Source organism: Anguilla rostrata, chromosome 3 (genome assembly GCF_018555375.3).
Source record: "Anguilla rostrata isolate EN2019 chromosome 3, ASM1855537v3, whole genome shotgun sequence".
In the NCBI taxonomy this organism is placed as follows: domain Eukaryota; kingdom Metazoa; phylum Chordata; class Actinopteri; order Anguilliformes; family Anguillidae; genus Anguilla; species Anguilla rostrata.
In genome coordinates, this window is record NC_057935.1 from 54,374,019 (window position 1) to 54,391,688 (window position 17,670).

A 17,670-nucleotide genomic window follows, 5' to 3' on the forward strand; every position below is an offset into this window, starting at 1 on the left:
ACTGTGACCTTATGCAACCGCTTTATTATTTCTCATAACATGGAAATGCTTTTGGCCACATGAATGTCACGCCAATAGAGCCTTTTCTTGGCAGGGACGAGGAGGGTGAAACGTGGTTCTGACGTGACGGGTACCAGGAGGGTCGGCGCTCGCCAAACTCACCCTTCCTGCGGGCTTTCCTCTTGAGCCCCGCCTTCTTCTTGCCGATGGGTTTCTTGTCGCCGGACTCCCCTTCGCTCACCGACAGCTTGTGCCGCAGCAGCTTGTGCCGGTGCGGAGCGTTCTTCACGTCGTCTTCCGAGTCGGAGCCCGAACCCGAGTTGGACGAGTTGTTCTCTGCAGGAAAGAAGGGACGGTGACATGGAGGAAGGCGGTTGGGGCATCATCCACGGCCTGCACCCCATATAAGCCTCAAATTTGTATTTTTAAAGAGCTTTATTAATCATTACTTAGAAAATACAGTACAATACATGTCAATACGTTTTACATTTAAATAACATCTTGAATAACATCATGTTAGATCATAGTACATTTGCTACATCTTTTAAACTGAATGCAAGTTTCATTTTCTTAACAACTTTACATTCAATTCAAAATTTTGAAAGTGACCCTCGATTCCCAATGCCCAGCTGTACATGTCCCCTTCACCACTGCAACATACTTGGCTATTTGGGAGACTGCAGACTAGCAAACGCTCTTGGAATATTTACTTTTACTCCTTGGTTGACAAGCTGAGCTGCACAGCTGGTCAACAAAGAACCAGCATAGCTGTTTGATGCCATACCGTGGGATCTTCAGCACACAGAAACCCAGTGTTTTTACAGGACAAGCCACCCTATTTACACCTTCATGAGAGCAAACCACAAGTCCCCACAATTCTGCTGGTTCCATTTAAAAATGTCATAATGAAAGAATCTGAAATTTCCAATAAGGACATGTGCGCTAAAAACAACCGGACACATCATCCAATCTTTAACTGACACACAACACAGGCTTTAGTGCATTTAATCCATTTCTCACTAAAAGCCAAAGAATCCAACAAAAGCACCTGCCACCCTGGGGCATAATCTCACCATCATCTTCATCATCTCACCATCATCTTTATCATCTCACCATGATCACCATCTCACTCACCGTCATCGTCTTCATCCTCTTCCTCATCCTCTTTTTTCATGCGGGACTTCTTGTCCTCCTTCTCAGATTCTTTGTTGTCTGAAGAGCTGTCATCCCCTGAAGAGTAGTTGGCTTTGATTTGGGCCAAGAGCATCTTCTTAGCAATTCTATCAGGAACAGCGGGGAGACGATTAGTCACAAAGTTCAGCTACCAGTCACTAGCACCGTTTTTCAAGACTTGCCGAGCAAAATCTAATTTTACGGAACCAAATGCAGGGTAAAAGGAGTAAACAATTAGGCTATTTAAAATCTGCGCACACGCTTTTTGCTACCCTCAGACTTTTGGTCAAAGATAAATGCTGTAGGGGATTCTACTCATTTTCATAGTGTTCCACTCAACCACCAAGGCACTGAAAACAGCTGAACTGACTCAGTTACATCCTTATTTGCCACAGACCTAATTTACCTAATCTAACATCACACCAACCTGCCAGTCTACTATACATCAAAACAGCACTCTAGCATCAAAGGAAACAGGAAATTCTTCAATATGTTTTTTTAAATATTTTTTATCCCCTATGACTTCTGGGAGATTGCAAGTGTGATCCTGTTGATCTGATGATTGTTTGGGACTGAGTAAGGAACAGTGATGGAGTGGGGCTCCCCCAAAGTAAAAGCAGTGCTACCCCTTTCCTCCATGCAGCAATCGGGCCACCCGAGTAGCCGTAGATGCCGATTAGCGCCATTTGAAGGGCTTTTCATATGACAATGCAGCTTAACAATAAGCTGAAGCAACAGACGGGTGGCGAAGGGACAGTTTAAGCTCCTCACAGTATGCCAAATTCACGGTAAGCAGACGCTTTAATTAATGCCTCAGGGTTTTTGTTTCCTACAGGAATAGCAAATATTGTGTTGTCTTCTCAAGGCCAATATCCAGTTGCTAAGGTGGAACTGACAGAAAACAATAACACCACTGCGTGGAAATGAAAGTGTGAAACAAGGACACAGCAGTCAAGCCTGGACATCTTTGCTTTTAATCTAGGCCTTAAGTCTCTATGCCCACACACAGACTTGCATTTAATTACGCGAGAAAGTAAGAACTGCAACCTAGTGACGGTCACAGACAGTCGACTAATCACTCGATTAATTCTCCTTGATAAGTTAATTATGATGATTATCATTGATTTGCATATACAGTTATTAAAACGGTGGCACTTTAATTGTCAAGCACCAGACACTCAAGCTTTCCAAATAACTGTCGCTAGCACACTTAGGGCCCTAATTTGGCGACAACGCAAGCGCAAACAAGCCAGAGAGCAAGTGGAACTGTTCTGTCTAATGCAAGCTGAATGTTTTTCACCTGAACCAGGGCTAGTAGTTTTGCAGCCTGCAGTAAACCTGTCTGAGTCAACATGGGCTGAGCAGTGCAATAGGGGGTGTCAACAGAAACTACTGACTATTTGAAATGCAAGCAGTATTCAATTCTGCAATCCACTCTCAGCAGTTTAGGCATTGCACCTGTATAGTTAATCAATATAAGCTACTTGAATGAGAGAGACAACGATGTGGGAGACCAACTCTACACCAGTCAAACAGTGTAAGATACGAATTTGTTAAATGCGTGTAGGTGCATTTACCTCACCCAAGTACACGCGTCAAAATCGCTTGCATTTTTTGCTTTTACCTGTTTTCCGGATCATCGTCATCGTCCGCAACCAACGTAGGACCAGATTTTATAGAAGCTTCGTCGCCTAAGGGACAAAATGGAAATAAATAACAGAAGAACAGATCAACTCTTCTTCCTTCAGAACTTCAGTATTTTGAGAGTTTGTATGATGTGATTGAAGATCACGATATAAAACGGTTAATGTTTCTCCGCTTCTCTTTATATTTACCCCTTTTTCTCTCCATTTGTAATTGTTATATGCTCTTATGTCCATGCTCAGGGACCACTGCAGACTAACTGACACACTCAACAGTCAAGCCCATGGCCACTATACCCTCTAGAGGCCACACTACATACTAAAGGAGAGCAATAACTTGCTGACAACTGGTTTCCAAGGCCTCTGTGAATCAAGTCACAGCTGAATGAATATACAGCACTATCCTCAAGAACCCTACGTAACTTAAGGCAATATGGCAAGGGACACAGCCAAGACTCAAACCAGTAATGTGCTCATAATATCTTCCTGAAAGGCTTTTTGTTTGGTTGGTACAGAGCACTGAAGCAATAAATTAAGCACAACGTTTCCTCATCAGCGCTAAATTTATCAGTAGTTTATGCCTGCTAGCTGATCATTATAATTCTCTAAATGACCAAACAGGGCCAAGATCGAATAGCTGACTCTAAAAACACACCTCAGTTGTTTAATCTTCTCATTTTAGTGCTCTGCGCCTTTAAAGATCCATTTGAAAGGACCCAAGGCAGCAATATTGGAGACTGGCCTGAAGGGCAGCCTTTGTTATTCCTCACATGTTCTACTGACTAAGCTAGTGTGTGCCTTGAAGGTTAAAGATGGTATCTACACAGGAAATATATATATTTTTTTTTAAAACTGCATGGATACGTAGGAGAAAGTCTATAAAATTGCCAATGTGAAATAAAGCAGATTAATTCATTGTTAAACATTAAAATCCTTGGCCTAAATTAATTATCAAAAATTATGTCAAGCACAATGCATTAAGATTACTTAATACAGTTCTAAATTGCTAAAGGATCATTACGAAGTATAATGGTATGATCATGCCGTTAAAAGGAGACACCTATGGGTAATTCTGAATCTAATTCCCTGTTGATTTTAGTGAAGAGCCCCAGGCCCCTGCTGGCATTATAGAAATCACAGGTAACACCACACATTCAGAACTGAAGATAAAATGGGGCATAGAGAAACTGCATGCTGGGATGTTTTAATGCGTTCTTATGGCAGAGGACAAACAACAGGGAGCCAACCTGATGACTGCTGGAAAGATTCAAGAGCTGCCGTAGCAACCTCGCCTACGATTGGCTTAATCTTCTGTTGATCATCGCTGTCCTCCGCAGAGTTGGCTTCCTGGTCTCCATCTGCCTCGTCTTCCTCCTCCTCATCATCGCTTGAGGAAGATGACTCTTGCGCTTTTGTTTTGTTTTTCGCCGCCCTCCTCTTTGGCCGAGCAGCGCTCTTCTCTACGGCCGATTTGCGTCGCTTTCCCGCTTTTCCTTCTTTCTCCTCCTCCCCTTCCTCTGCGTCTTCTTCCGCTTCTCCCTCTTCCTCATCAGCGCTTGAGGAAGACGACTGTTGCGAGTTTGTTTCGTTTTTCGCCGCCCTCCTCTTTGACCGAGCATCTCTCTTCTCTTCGGCCGCTTTGCGTCGCTTTCCCGCTTTTCCTTCTTTCTCCTCCTCCCCTTCCTCTCCGTCTTCTTCCGCTGCTCCCTCTTCCTCCAACTCTTCCACCTGTTTCTTGGACCTGTGGCGACTCCTCTTGACGGTGCTGAGTTTGCTCATGCTCTTCATCTCCTTCTCCAAGTCTGAATCATAGTTGGACGAGTCTGAGCCCCTCTCCTTCTTTACATTTGAGGATTTCTTGGGTCTACTTGCCTTGTCCGGGTCCGAGGCGCTCACCCTGCGGCGACTCCTCTTGACGGTGCTGAGTTTGCTCATGCTCTTTATCTTCTTCTCCAAGTCTGAATCATAGTTGGACGAGTCTGAGCCCCTCTCCTTCTTTACATTTGAGGCTTTCTTGGGTCTAGTCGCCTTGTCGGAGTCCGAGGCGCTCACGCGTCCCTTGCGCTTGGAGGCCGCCTGATCCCGGGATGGAGCAGAGCTCTTCTGCAGCTGGAAGAGGCACCGTCTCGTCACCTTGCTGGAGGCCTTGCTGGTGTCACCCTCGGCTTCATCTGAGCTGTCTGCAATCTGGAGCAGCACGGCAGGGACTTCATCAGAGTCTGAGTCATCGCCCTTGCTGGAGGAGGCTGCGGTTCTCCTGGAGTCTTTATCCCCGTCTGCCTTGGAATCAAGCAGGCCACACGGATCTTTGGCCTTGTCGGTAATGTCTTGATCAGACTCACTCTCGCTCTTGATCTGTTCGGGGAGCGGCTTGCTCTTGCTATCCGTCTGTTTTCGAAGGGGTGTGGTCTTCACCCTGGGTGAGCGCCTCATCTCAAGCCCCTCTTCCACAGGCAGAGCTCCCTCAGCTTCGCAGACAACCTCCTCTTCGCTGGCCCCATCCTCTGCTCCAAGCTCCTCCTTCTCCACATCCATATCTCCCACTTTACTACCCTCATCCTCTGCCTTGGTCCGGACCCGGGGTATGGGAGACCCATCCAGAGGAACCGGTGTCAACTTCACCACCAGGTTTCTGATCACCTTTGTGGGGCCCTTCCCAGAGTCAGGGGACTTCCTGAGGGAAATGGTGGATCTAGTCTTCCCTGCTCTGGTCCTTGATCGCCCCTTCCCGTCAGCCACACCCAAGGAATCGGCAGCACCGTCCGCTTTCTCGAAGAGCTCGTCCGGTACAGAGAGCGGGACAGAGACGATTTCCTTGTCCAGGGAGGACTCGCCCGCTGAGCCCGACCCCTCCTTGTTGTCTTCCTCTTTTTTTGAAACGGCGCTCTTTTCAGTCAGCTCCCGTTCCCCCGGAGTCCTGTGTGGTTCCTTGGGTGAGGCTGCAGGGTCCTCCATTTCCACGTCGTCTGATACGGCATCCACCGTCCCATCCGCTGCTCCATCTGCCGCACCGTCCTCTTCACGATACTCGCAGTTTTCCGCCGAGTTGCCCATGACCGTCTCTTTGACCTCCTCTTGGTTGACATGGTTTCCCTCTTCGGCTGCCTCCACCTCTGTGACTTGCCTCGCACTGCTAACTTCGCACCTTATCTCATCTCCATTCTGCAGCTCTACACACTTGAACTCCTGCTCGAGGGACTCCTCCAGGGCAGCGTGGGCCTTCTTTAGGTCCGAGAGCACCGACCGGAAGGCCTTTAGGTGCCGCCGCCGAACCACGCTGGAGCCCTGCTCTGTGGAGGCCTGCTGGATGAACTTGATGAAGGTCTGGTTCAGGCTGGTCGTGGTCTCAATCAGCTTCTTGGTCTTCTTGACCAGTTCCTTGGGCACCTTCAGTGCCTTGTAGGTGAAGGCAAGGGTGCCCGAGCTCACGCCATCCAGGCCATGCTCCTTGCCGTTGAGGGCCCCCTTAGCCATCTGAGGGTGCCGGTGGGCGCCCTTATCCCGGCCTGGCTTCTCGCCATCGCCTCTGGACCGCCTGTGGTGCTGCTGCCACAACTGCTCCAGGTTCTGCAGCACGCTGTCGCAGGCTGCCACCAGGTCCAGCAGGGGCTCCGGGCTGCACACGTAGCAGTACCACTTGCTCTCCTCGCTCATGATGCCGGAGAGCTCCTTCCGCCCCAGGTTGCGCAGAATGCACTTCTTGCAGAAGGCGTTATTGCAGAAATCGCAGCAGATCAGGTTACCCCCTTCTGCACACCACCTGCACAGAGGAAACGAGCAAACAAGGTCTTATTATCCAAGGGCATAAAGGCTTTATTATAAAAACAAAATCACTTTGCCAACAAAAACTCCCAATGAATTATTTATAATTTGTTCATGTTAATTTCATATTTTGGGTTCAAGTACAGTGCAAACCACTTCTAAGCATGTCAGACATAGGGATACCCCAGATGGAGAGATGTAATCTCTCCTGCAGAATTTAATTGTTCCTATTCACATGCAATTTTAAACTAATTTTAAATACCCTGCATTTCCTATCTATGAAAAATTTACGGTTCAGCCAAAACGTGATAGTTATAGAATTATTCATTACCACCACATCATTATTTTCAGCAGTAAAGAAGGTAAGACGCACTTCAGTTTGAAAAGATAACTGAAATATTATCTGCACAATTCCTGTTATGTTTAGTCAATAACAGCTGCATTTCTTGCTAAACATTTGAGTGGGCAATGCTGAAGCATCACATTTGTTCAGACTGAAATCAAAATAAGAGAAGTTTATGTTACGTTTCCTCAGAGACCAAAGCATTTAACTCAAGTAAGCTTTGCATTGCGGTTTACACGCTATAAATTTTTATTCTTCAAAAAGACTTAGACGAGTTTGCATTGTACAGTACTAGCTGCTATATGACCTATAGCATTTCAAGATAAAATTGCTCTGGTCCACCGAGCACAAGTATTCACCCAATGGCTTGAGAAGCATAAAAGTGACACTAATCGTGCCAAGGCCTTCTCAGTCACAACGTCTGCACATATCTCGATGGCGTATTGCAAGTATATTTCTAGTACTTATTACATAATCTTCAAGGCCTGTGACATAAATAATTATCCCGTTATATTAGGCCTTGGTAATCACTAAGCTTACCAAATACATGTAGTGGTTCTAAACACTGAACTGAAATGCCGATTACAGATATAGTTCAGAGAATTCTTGTAGCCTATTTCGTCAAACATCTACTGAGTGTGCTCCATTTTTTCTTTGTTATTATCAAGTTGAAGGAAGAGATGACACACGATACACCTTTTTCTTCTATACATGCGGCCCTGTCTTGATTTCCAAATCCTTAATGCTTTCCATATCTTCAATGCCTTCCCCTTTCCAAAAGAATATTCCTGGCGTGTCAGATAGATTCTGTTTGATGAGTGCAGTAATGCACGCAGTCCTACCTGCACTGTTCATCCATCCCATCTGCATCCTTGCTGATGTCATCGCTCGAGTAAAACTTGAAACATGACTGGAAAAAAGAAGTACCGAAGTGACATCAATCGCACTGACTGATCGCACCACAGAAAAAAACCCAGCACTGAAGCACCAACTCAGGTCTGCCATTCATAAAGCAATAGCGGCATCCTCTGCAAAAACTTAGCCGAAATACAAATGGCATAATGCAACTGGCCAGCTTCGTTTTCACTTCCCATGTGTAAAGACAAATGAACACCGTTCCAGTGTTCCGCAAGCCAGCAGCCGGTCTCCAGAAGCCGAAGGCCACGCGATGAAAAGCCTTACCTTGCAGATGAGCACTTTCAGAACAGGGTGCTGATAGAATGAGTCCCTCTGGAAGTGGTTGACCTGCTGTCCACAGGCAGTGCAACTCACAATGTTCTGCAAATGCTCACCTGGGGGGGGGGAAGGACACATTTCAATGCCATCAAAAAAATTCAGCAACCCTTTAGACGAAAATATATAGAATTGCAAAGTGGCAACAAAAAATTAATGTGGACTACTGATAATAGGCAGGAACTACTACTATGTCTCAATATATGTTTTTACATGTTTTGCTGCCATTCTTGGTCCCACATGATTTTTGTGGTTCAATAAAGAACTCACAACCTAGTGTCATGACCCACAAACCACAGAACAGAACATTCATGGAAACCAAAGTGCCTCCTAATTTCAGGCAATGCTGCACACGGTCCATGTCAACTGGATCGCATGATTCAAACCCCATGGCTAAACAATCATCCAGTGCCATCTAGTGGGGAAAAAAGCCCTTACACATCCATCCAATTCCATCACCTACAGTCTATACACACAAATAAAAAGGGAGACATACGAAAGCACTGCTCACTCCGTATTAATCATGGGCATGTAGACGCTGAGCCAAGGACAGTTTAATTTTAACCCCACCGGTGGGGGGGGGGGGGTGTCCATACAGCAGCCACTCACCACATCGCTTTCGCAGGGAATCCGTTTTTAATTTAGCAGATCCTCTGCTGCGAAATTCGGGTCCTCTGAAGTCATCTTTAGCTTCGTTTCCCACGGGCTCCGGCTTCACCACCACTGTGCCTATGCGGGGGAGGAAGGGGCGCGATACTCTTGTGAGCCAATGAAATGCCATGTCCCACGATCTGATCTACCCAGTAACAATTCAGACCACAGTAATCCCTTAAAGGGGAACTTCACCCTAAAAATTAACAACATTGTAAATTGATCTCTCGACTGATAATATGATAATTCATAATATGATAATAAATATAGCACATACCTCAATATTTGTCACCCATCCTATAATAATCTGCTAAATATCTGCCATGCCCACTCATAAAATATAACAACAATGCCAAGTCAAAGATGTATGTTTCAGATGCAGGATGTAGCAAATTAGACAACCACAGGGAGGGATCAATAAAATACAATGCAATCAAATTAGGGTTTAGAATTTCCCTTTAAAATAAAATGGCATGGCAATTACTACAGATCAAATGGGGCGCATGCTACCTTTCGGTAGGCTGTTCACATCCAGGTTTCCCTCCGAAGCATTTTCAGACGCGGCGCCTTCATTCCCGCTCTCATCCGAAATGTCGGATTCATCCAATCCAGTGTGCTTCGTCACGACAGTAGGTTTCCTGAAAAGTTACGGACAAATTGGTCTGTTGCCCGCCTTGCAGGAAAGATGTCAACATATGATATCATCAGTTATAGGGCTTCATCAATTACGTTAGTGCCAAAACAGTACTCTGGAAGCATGGACCACAAAAAAAAAAAGAGCCCACCTCTTTGAGCGGGAGGAAGAGGGCTTCACGGTGTCCGTTGAGCTTCCTGGCTGCAGGTCACACAAAAAAGGAGAGGGATGAGTGCACCCAATGGATTGGCCATCTTTGTAAACACACTCAAAAATGTATTCCATGAAAATGGGTAGAACCATTGGCATCTAATAAAACCAAGGTCTCTCAAACATCTGCATACCATTCTCCATAATGGGGGAAACGAAAAAGGATTTGATAGGTCACACAGAACAGAGAACAATAGCGTTGGAAAATGCGAAACACGGTAATTGCTATTCAAAGGGGTGGAGTGCAGTGGAAGGTGGGTGTGGTTACTGGCAGACCTTAGACTTAAAATTGTTAGGAACAAATGAATCACTGCAGTCTGTGGAAAGGCAGAGGTGACCCGACCAAAACAAGTGAGTCAGAGAGGAAACCACACTAACATACACCTAGGAAATGCATGTATTTACATAAAGGCTTAAAGACTTCTTTAAAATCGTTCACCCAAGTAAAGGCTATATAGAATGAACGTTGTCGCTATTACTGACTGCCATTATTTATTCAGCATTCACTTATCCAGAGTGACTTGCATGGCATTATACTTTCAATAAGCATCCCATGAGTAACACAAAGCTGCAAGGTGAAGCACAATCAAAACTGCAGTCGACAAGCATCAACTTCAAAGGTCGACGTTAGAATATAAACCATCACAGTAAAACTGATGGCAATGATCTTCATAAAGATCACATGCAAATATAATAATGATCAATTCGCCAATACATTGCCTAAATTCCTAAAATGTAAATAATCCATCGAGGAAATATCTTTGGAGGGACATGTTTGGAGGGGTGCAGATATTCACTGCTGCAATAGTCCTTGTGTCACAGGAGGATTAAAACCCACAATGTCACGTATTGCAGGTGGAGAGTTCACACACCAGTGAGCGCCCGTATTTTTTCAGCACCATTAAACACCATACATTCCTGAGGCAACTGTTTGGTCAGGCCGCTTCCACTGCAAAAGGCCTCACGCAATGGAAAAACACATAAAAGCCAAGCCACTGTCTCACAATCTCATGATGAGTGGTCATCAACACAGTACTGTCATTCACTGGTCAGCACATTACAAGTGTGTGTTTGAGGACATTAACAATTTGAACTCTTAGCACCAAGAAGTAGAAAGAGAATTTTCACTGCAGACCGAACATGCAAACACATCATTCTGCCATTTTTAATGGCTAATTTGGAATCACTGACAATGCTTCTCGAGTCGCTGCAGTGCCACCTGCATTTATGTCAAGGAGGAGTGCAGCCAAACAATGCACTCCTCCAATGGGCATGCCCACAAGGCAGGGATCATTTCATACTCTACAGGCCACATAACTAACACCAATAGCAGAAGAGTTGTATCTCTCACTCAGACGACTGTTCACCAAGGACCCCACCCTAACCTTGTCAGGACAAAAACAACCATGTCCCACCACTGCAGACTCCCTCATAATAATGTAGGTTAGAACATGGGACCATACTGCCTGCTTGTAGCTGTGACAGGCACATTCAGATATCAAACTACCCTAATGTTGTTCAAAAAACTTTGGACGAAACTCAATACGGTCAAAACTTAATCAGTCTCATCCTGAGTTGCTTTCAGAGGCAGACCTTCATGTATATCATTATGTTGTGTCACACCCTCGATAGTTTAGCCTCAAGGGAGTGAAGTATTTTGTTCATATTTCCAAATTAATAGGCGTTCTGAGTTGCAAATGTATCAGGGCATCCTACTCTCACAAAAAATTAACAAACAAAAAAGGAAACTGTCACCAAGTACCTCTTCCATTATTTGGTCTGTAGTACTTGATTCACTGGAAACTTTGCTCAATTTACCTGTAAATGAAAGAAGATGACAAAGTAATACATCAACTCTCTCTACAAAGACTTTTAGATTTTTAACTGAAAATACATCTGTAACATCATTTAACAGAACATATAACCCTTCAACAGACAGAAGGCTATATATTGAAGGGAGCAGAGAATGTACTGCACCCTAGAGCATCTTCCATCTGCAATGTCACATGACCCTATTACCTTTATCAGTGCATCACTGCAGAGCACTCAAAAAGGGACTTTTATCTAAATACATCAACTGACCAGTCACATGACACTGTCTAAGTGTCAGCATGATTCATTCCAGGGGTTTTCCATTGTTGGACCCAGAACCAGGCCGACCTCTGAAGTTCTAATTGCCTCTTTTACCGTCCATGACTTCTGGCTTACTATCCTTATACAAGGCTGAACAAGATTCATGTAATGTAGAACTTCCTTTAATGTCCTAAGTAATATTGCAGTGTCTGCCACCAGGCACAGCTTATTTTTGTGAGGGTGGATACAAGGGTATCAAATTCACTTGAAAAGATGGCGGAAAACCTACCGTTAATATCTGAAAGACAGCATAGTTTTTGAAAAAATACGTGCTCCAAATTGTGTTGCAATATTTTAACTTTGATATATGAGCTGACTGGCCAGTTACGATATAGTCTGCAATCTTAAAATAGCCATTCACTTGATAGTTCATGTCACTTCTTCATACATAGGCCAAAATTACTGTTTAGCCACCAATGCCAACGATGAAAAACTCCCAACAGCAATTTCCAAAAAAATGTATAAAATAAAACAACTGCTTTAAGACACCAGCCAGATTAGTCAAAATGGGAAATGTAATTATTTCACCACCAAGAAATATATATGGTTTATGCCAAAGTATTGGAAGCTGAACATATAGCTATATTTGGTTATGGCCATAATAAACTTTAAAGTGAATGGCTGGGATACATTAGCATTCTAACCACGTATAAGCACATACTCTAAAAGACTCATCTCAACACACATCAAAGTTAAATATTTCACACGGCAAGCAATGTGAACTCAGCAGCCTTATTCAGCCATGTTTTTTTCCCCCACTTCTTTTTGTTGTCTTGTAACCTAATGTGTATTTTTTCCAAAAATAAGCAATTGCCTATCTGCTTTTTGTACCAGTAGATTTTCTGTCATCTTGTCAAAGAAATTTGATACCTCTTGGGGTGTTCTGATTCGCTGGGCCTGGAGGTGGGCGGGAGCAGCCGGGATCAGCTCTGTGAAAGGAAAGGCAGTGAAAACAGGAAGGGGCACCCTGGCCAGCCATTTTGCTTTGCAATTCTTAGTACTCGTTTAGCCTGGCTTTCATTCGGAACTGCCATTCTTGAACTGGAATGAGCTTTTCATTGTTCTCAATTCAACACTTTCAATGTCCACTGCGGGATGGTTGAACCTCACATCATTTCATAAATCCCAATGAATGCCATGAATAAATCTGCCATATTCACATCCCATGACTTTTAATCAGTAAGATTAAAACGAGTTCAGTGGAAATGAGAATGATGATCAACATTAGAATGAGTAGAAAACTAACATTGGCTGCCTGCAGATCTGATCTGCTACACCAGCGCCAGATTGAAGGGCTAACAGAATGTGTTTCTTTCATCATCCTGCATCCATTTTTTTTCACTGTCTGAGACGGAAAAAGAAAAGATGGATCACTTGCTACCCAGACACACCCATACTCACTGTCCTACTATGAGCCACCACTAATTTCAGGTACATTATATGTTGAGAAAAAGGAAACTGAAGCCAAAAGCATTCTGGGATGGATCCCAGTTAAAAAATGGATCCCGGAAAAAAAAAGCCTGCAAAGATGACAAATAACCAGAAACTGAATGTAATAGAACTTAAGTGTTAAGCCACAGTTCACTTATTGTGTTTTTTTTTTTTTTTGGTACTGATTCAGTTTTAGTGCATATTTTTGATTGGCCAACACAGATTTTATGTGCAGTGAAAAATACTTTAGAGCAGACACACGTTTTTGATAGACGACTGGCTTTACACTGGCAAGTACGGAGCAAGTAGAGGATTTGTAGTCCAAAGCAAGAAAATGCACTTAAGTAACTCCAAAGCAGCTAATATAGCAACTTGGATTTGTGACCTGGCCAACTTTTTAATAATCAGTTCTCGGGGACTGACACCAGTCAGTAGGAAGACCGATGGCGTTACGCCATAATGGCGTTCGTGAAACCCCGCTCCCATCACTAGGAGATGCAGCAGCACTCACCGCGGGAGATTTCAGGAACCTGGCGCTCACAATTTTCCTCTTCTGATGAATGGCCCAAGTACTCATGTAGTTTTGTCACCAATGTATTCAACTTGCTGGTACTGGCAGGGATGGTCAAGGAGAAGCAGAGAGAACAGAAACGAAACCTTTAGTCTCTATCTCCAGAAATAATTTAATTTATCTTATGATACGTGTGTACCTTGATCAAACCTAAGGTTACTAACGTCCTGCTGCTACACTATTTGAAAACTAGTCTAGATTTTGTGACATTTACATGGCAATACAATCTATGTCATGAAAAACAAACCTACCACTGCCCATGGTTATTAACATTATTATTATTATTATTATAACATTAGAAGTTGTAGTACTAGTAGCAAAAGAAATGGAACTTGCTTGTAGCAGCATTATTCTGCATTATACTCCCAACTGTCGATACAAGTTAAGTGCATAAAAAGCAAAAAGTTATTTTTCTCATTATCAAGTGGAGAAAATCTGACTAATTTACAATTATACACTGAAATGTTTTGACACAAAGCGACATAAATTCATATGAAAACCACACCAGTTGATTTACACTTGACCAAAAAGAAATAAAATACTCAAAATACAGTTGCAGACGATGGCTCCTAGAAATTGTGAAGAGGTACCTGTGGATTAAAAGATTAAAAACTAAAGAAATAAATAAACAAAAAAAACGAACCCTTCTCCTTCCTTTTTCTCATAAGTCTTGAGGCATGCACTTTGGTGGTGTTGCTTATATGTGACTTTACATATCTCTAGCTCATGAGGGGTTTACCTGCCATGTGAGATGTACTTTTTATAAATCAGTTTGGCTTTTTTTCCCCAACTATATGTCTAAACTGTAAATTATAGGGCATTTCATTTAATCAAAAATCCCAGAACACCCTTCATTCAAGTTCAGTTTTTTGGTTGAAGACTTTCACATGACAGGGGACTGCCTGCACATAGGCTACTGACAACTGTCAAGATACAACAAGGGAAATGTGGTTTACACCCTTTAAGGCAAAAGATCACAAATATTTGATTAGAACGTTCTTAACTGAACATTCTAATACTTATGTAACTACCACTAACGGTAATTGAAAGCAATGTAGTTCTAGAACAGTGACCTGGAATTTTCTGAATCTTTAAAGCGTTAATGGTTATTGTTTAAATTATTTTGTGTTTTTCTGGTAGCGCCAGCGGTAGCACGTTCAGATTCAAGTCGTTCCTGTGCCTTAGCAAAGACCAGCAGCGCACAAAAGATTTAAATTAGTCCTAAGGCTAACTTGAGTTCTCTGTCTACGTATGACCTGACGTAGCTTGAATGTCAACAAACTAACGATACATACAATTGAAAAGAAAAAAATGCTTAACGTTACAACACAACTTCTATCACCACGTTTTATCGAAAACAGTTACACTGATGTAGACAGAGCAATAATTAATAACGTTCCCGTGGGATATGAACGTTATGAAAAGGCTTATCTGTTCAAAAAAAAACCGGGAAGTAATGTTACTCATATTGACTTGACACTCATGCTTAAATCGCATGTTGTTACAAATCTGAATTCCAATTAATTGGCTACATTACAGTTCCATTACAATTATGTAATGAAAGCAATTATTTCCTAACATTACAATTATTTATTTATAATGACGTCATATACATATTTCTTCCAGCCCAAAAAATTAGGCTACCGTTAACTTGCCGGCAGTTTTATTTCCGTCACAGCGAGCTAGCCAAGGTAGCGCCTCTTGACGTGTTTTTTGTTTATATTTGCGTCATCACATGTAGCTAATCAAATCGTCAGTCTCCACTTCATTAGCTACCAAGGTGGCTAATGACCGTCACAAAGTTCAGCTCTCATTTTAACCGCAATTTCTTTCCAACTAGCCATCTTTTTGTCTATATAGAGGCCACCCATGAACAGATAGCTAGATTAATAACCATTCTTCGGTCAGGTCAATTTGCGAAGTGAACGGACAGTTTTGCATCTCGAGATATATTAGCTAGTGACTATCCAAAACAGACGTTGTCTCAATGTTGTACAAATACACACAGAATTCCATTGCATAGCGAATGAGCTGAACTAGCATTAGTAAAACACCATTAGATCCATCGGTCGCATTAAACTCCTGCAACCAACCATGCACATCTGTACCCTCCCCCTAAATAAAATAAGACAACTATCTTGCTTCGTAGCATTGTGAAACTTAACTGGATTTCCAGCAAACTGTCCCCCAGAATATCGTTCATTGCTGTTCAACAAGCAGACAACTAGCTAATGCAACAAAGGACTGGGTACACTGCAATTCATGCTGGAAGCAAGATGCCGGCTCTGTAGCACCGGTAGCTAGCTCACGTTAGCCAGCGATGCAAGGAGCACACGGTATAATATAGCGAGGGAAAGCCTATAAAAACCTTTCTCTAGTTTCACACTCACCTGCAAATCTCTGCCGTCATTTCTAGCTGGTCTAGGACACTTTGATTTTACGACACCTTTTACCAGAGAGAAAGCTCACAGAATTATCACCAATGTATCTTTCGGAGAAATAATATAGAATATTGAATTAACCCGATCGCTGAAGACAAAGCAACCCCGCCATCTTGCCGGATGGCTACAGACGCACTAAAATGGCGCATCCTGCTCAAATCTTAGAAACCATCCCATTGGTCAATGCTAGGGGAAATTCTCGCTTTCTGAGTGGCCATGGGGTGCTGCGTCCGAACATTGGTTGAAAAATGCATACTGAAATGTGCGCTATCGGAATTGACTGGTGTACGAATTACTGTACAAAGTAAGTTCCACCCGGTTGGCCGGGAACTAATTTTGTTTTATTCATTTAACATTTTTGCGAGCACAGTTTCGGTTCTTTTACTCCCTGTTGGCGAGCCTTTGTGTGAGGACGGGTGAAGAATGGAAGTACGGGAGAGGAGGGGATGTAGGAGAAGTGTATGTGGGGAGGGGGCGTTGCTGCGCAGGCAATTACAGGAGCCAGTTCACATCTGCCTGAGGTCGGTGACTTCTGCAGCATGTCTGCATTTCAGCCTTCTTTCATCTTGAATTAGAACACAACTAGGGAAGTCCATGGTTGCATTAAAATTCCTCCCGACATGCTGTGTATTTTTTATTAGTTTGCCTAAAGCAATATGCTGTAAGAAAACCGATAACTAACCAGTATTTATTGGATTTTATTTGGCAGAACCGACTACATCATGACGCCTAAATAATCAAGATCAAGGTCATTCCTGCAATGCCACATCAGGGGCTCTTCGCTACACAGGCTGCTGCTTTGAATCAAATATAAAGACTGCTACTGTGTTTGTAAATGAAATGCAGCAACATTGCATTCTGCATGTGTGCATTTGTCTGTCTTATAAATTATTCAAACAGACTTGTAGATTTTGACATGATGAGTAATTCTGGGCCATATCGAAGATATTTGTAGTAGATTTCTCATTCATCATTTTGAAACGTTTGCTAGCGTTAATTTAAAAAATATACGGTGCTTTTCAGCAGGTACAACTGGGAAGGGGAATTCTATATATGTATTATATATATGTAATATATATAAAATTATATATATTTACATATTACCTCCAGTAAACACAAATTGTTCTCCCTACAAAGGTCAACAAGGTGGTTGCTTTTTGCCAGCAACATATACATAGCCAGATGCATTCCAGCTCTTCCCCTGAAAAGAGGCCCTCATGTGTGTGTGTGTGTGAGAGAGAGAGAGAGAGAGAGAGAGAGAGAGAGAGTTCCTCCATAAGATAAATGTAATTTCATCGGGACTTTTATTGACGTGATTTACTCACATAATTCTTTGCGAAGGGGGTGATGAATGAAGTTCATGAATGTATGGACAACCTCACAACTTGCGGCTATAGGGGTATTACCCCAAGTTGTGAGGTTGTCCATACATCCATCCATTATCT

The 17,670-nt window shown here is 43.0% G+C and overlaps 1 protein-coding gene and 1 long non-coding RNA gene across 3 annotated transcripts in view; one reads left to right on the top strand and one right to left on the bottom strand.

Annotated features, from left to right (window-relative positions):
- Positions 1 to 16,342, bottom strand: part of atrx (ATRX chromatin remodeler) — a 43,663-nt gene extending 27,321 nt beyond the window's left edge. The window contains exons 1-12 of one of the 2 annotated variants that reach the window (XM_064328308.1): positions 16,175 to 16,342; positions 13,725 to 13,825; positions 11,412 to 11,467; positions 9,591 to 9,640; positions 9,316 to 9,443; positions 8,764 to 8,883; positions 8,104 to 8,213; positions 7,764 to 7,831; positions 4,064 to 6,576; positions 2,798 to 2,864; positions 1,135 to 1,280; positions 163 to 336 (exon numbers count right to left, since the gene is read on the bottom strand). In XM_064328308.1, the coding sequence (XP_064184378.1) occupies positions 163 to 336; positions 1,135 to 1,280; positions 2,798 to 2,864; positions 4,064 to 6,576; positions 7,764 to 7,831; positions 8,104 to 8,213; positions 8,764 to 8,883; positions 9,316 to 9,443; positions 9,591 to 9,640; positions 11,412 to 11,467; positions 13,725 to 13,825; positions 16,175 to 16,194 (3,553 nt within the window). In that variant the 5' untranslated portion in view covers positions 16,195 to 16,342. Of the gene's footprint in view, positions 1 to 162; positions 337 to 1,134; positions 1,281 to 2,797; positions 2,865 to 4,063; positions 6,577 to 7,763; positions 7,832 to 8,103; positions 8,214 to 8,763; positions 8,884 to 9,315; positions 9,444 to 9,590; positions 9,641 to 11,411; positions 11,468 to 12,652; positions 12,712 to 13,724; positions 13,826 to 16,174 lie in introns of those variants that run through there. The other variant, XM_064328309.1, reaches the window with a different exon arrangement.
- A 60-nt stretch (positions 16,343 to 16,402) lies between these two features.
- Positions 16,403 to 17,126, top strand: LOC135251160 (uncharacterized). The gene is made up of 2 exons (XR_010329092.1): positions 16,403 to 16,746; positions 16,935 to 17,126. It is a non-coding gene; the product is annotated as an uncharacterized LOC135251160 (long non-coding RNA).
- The last annotated feature ends 544 nt before the right edge of the window (positions 17,127 to 17,670 follow it).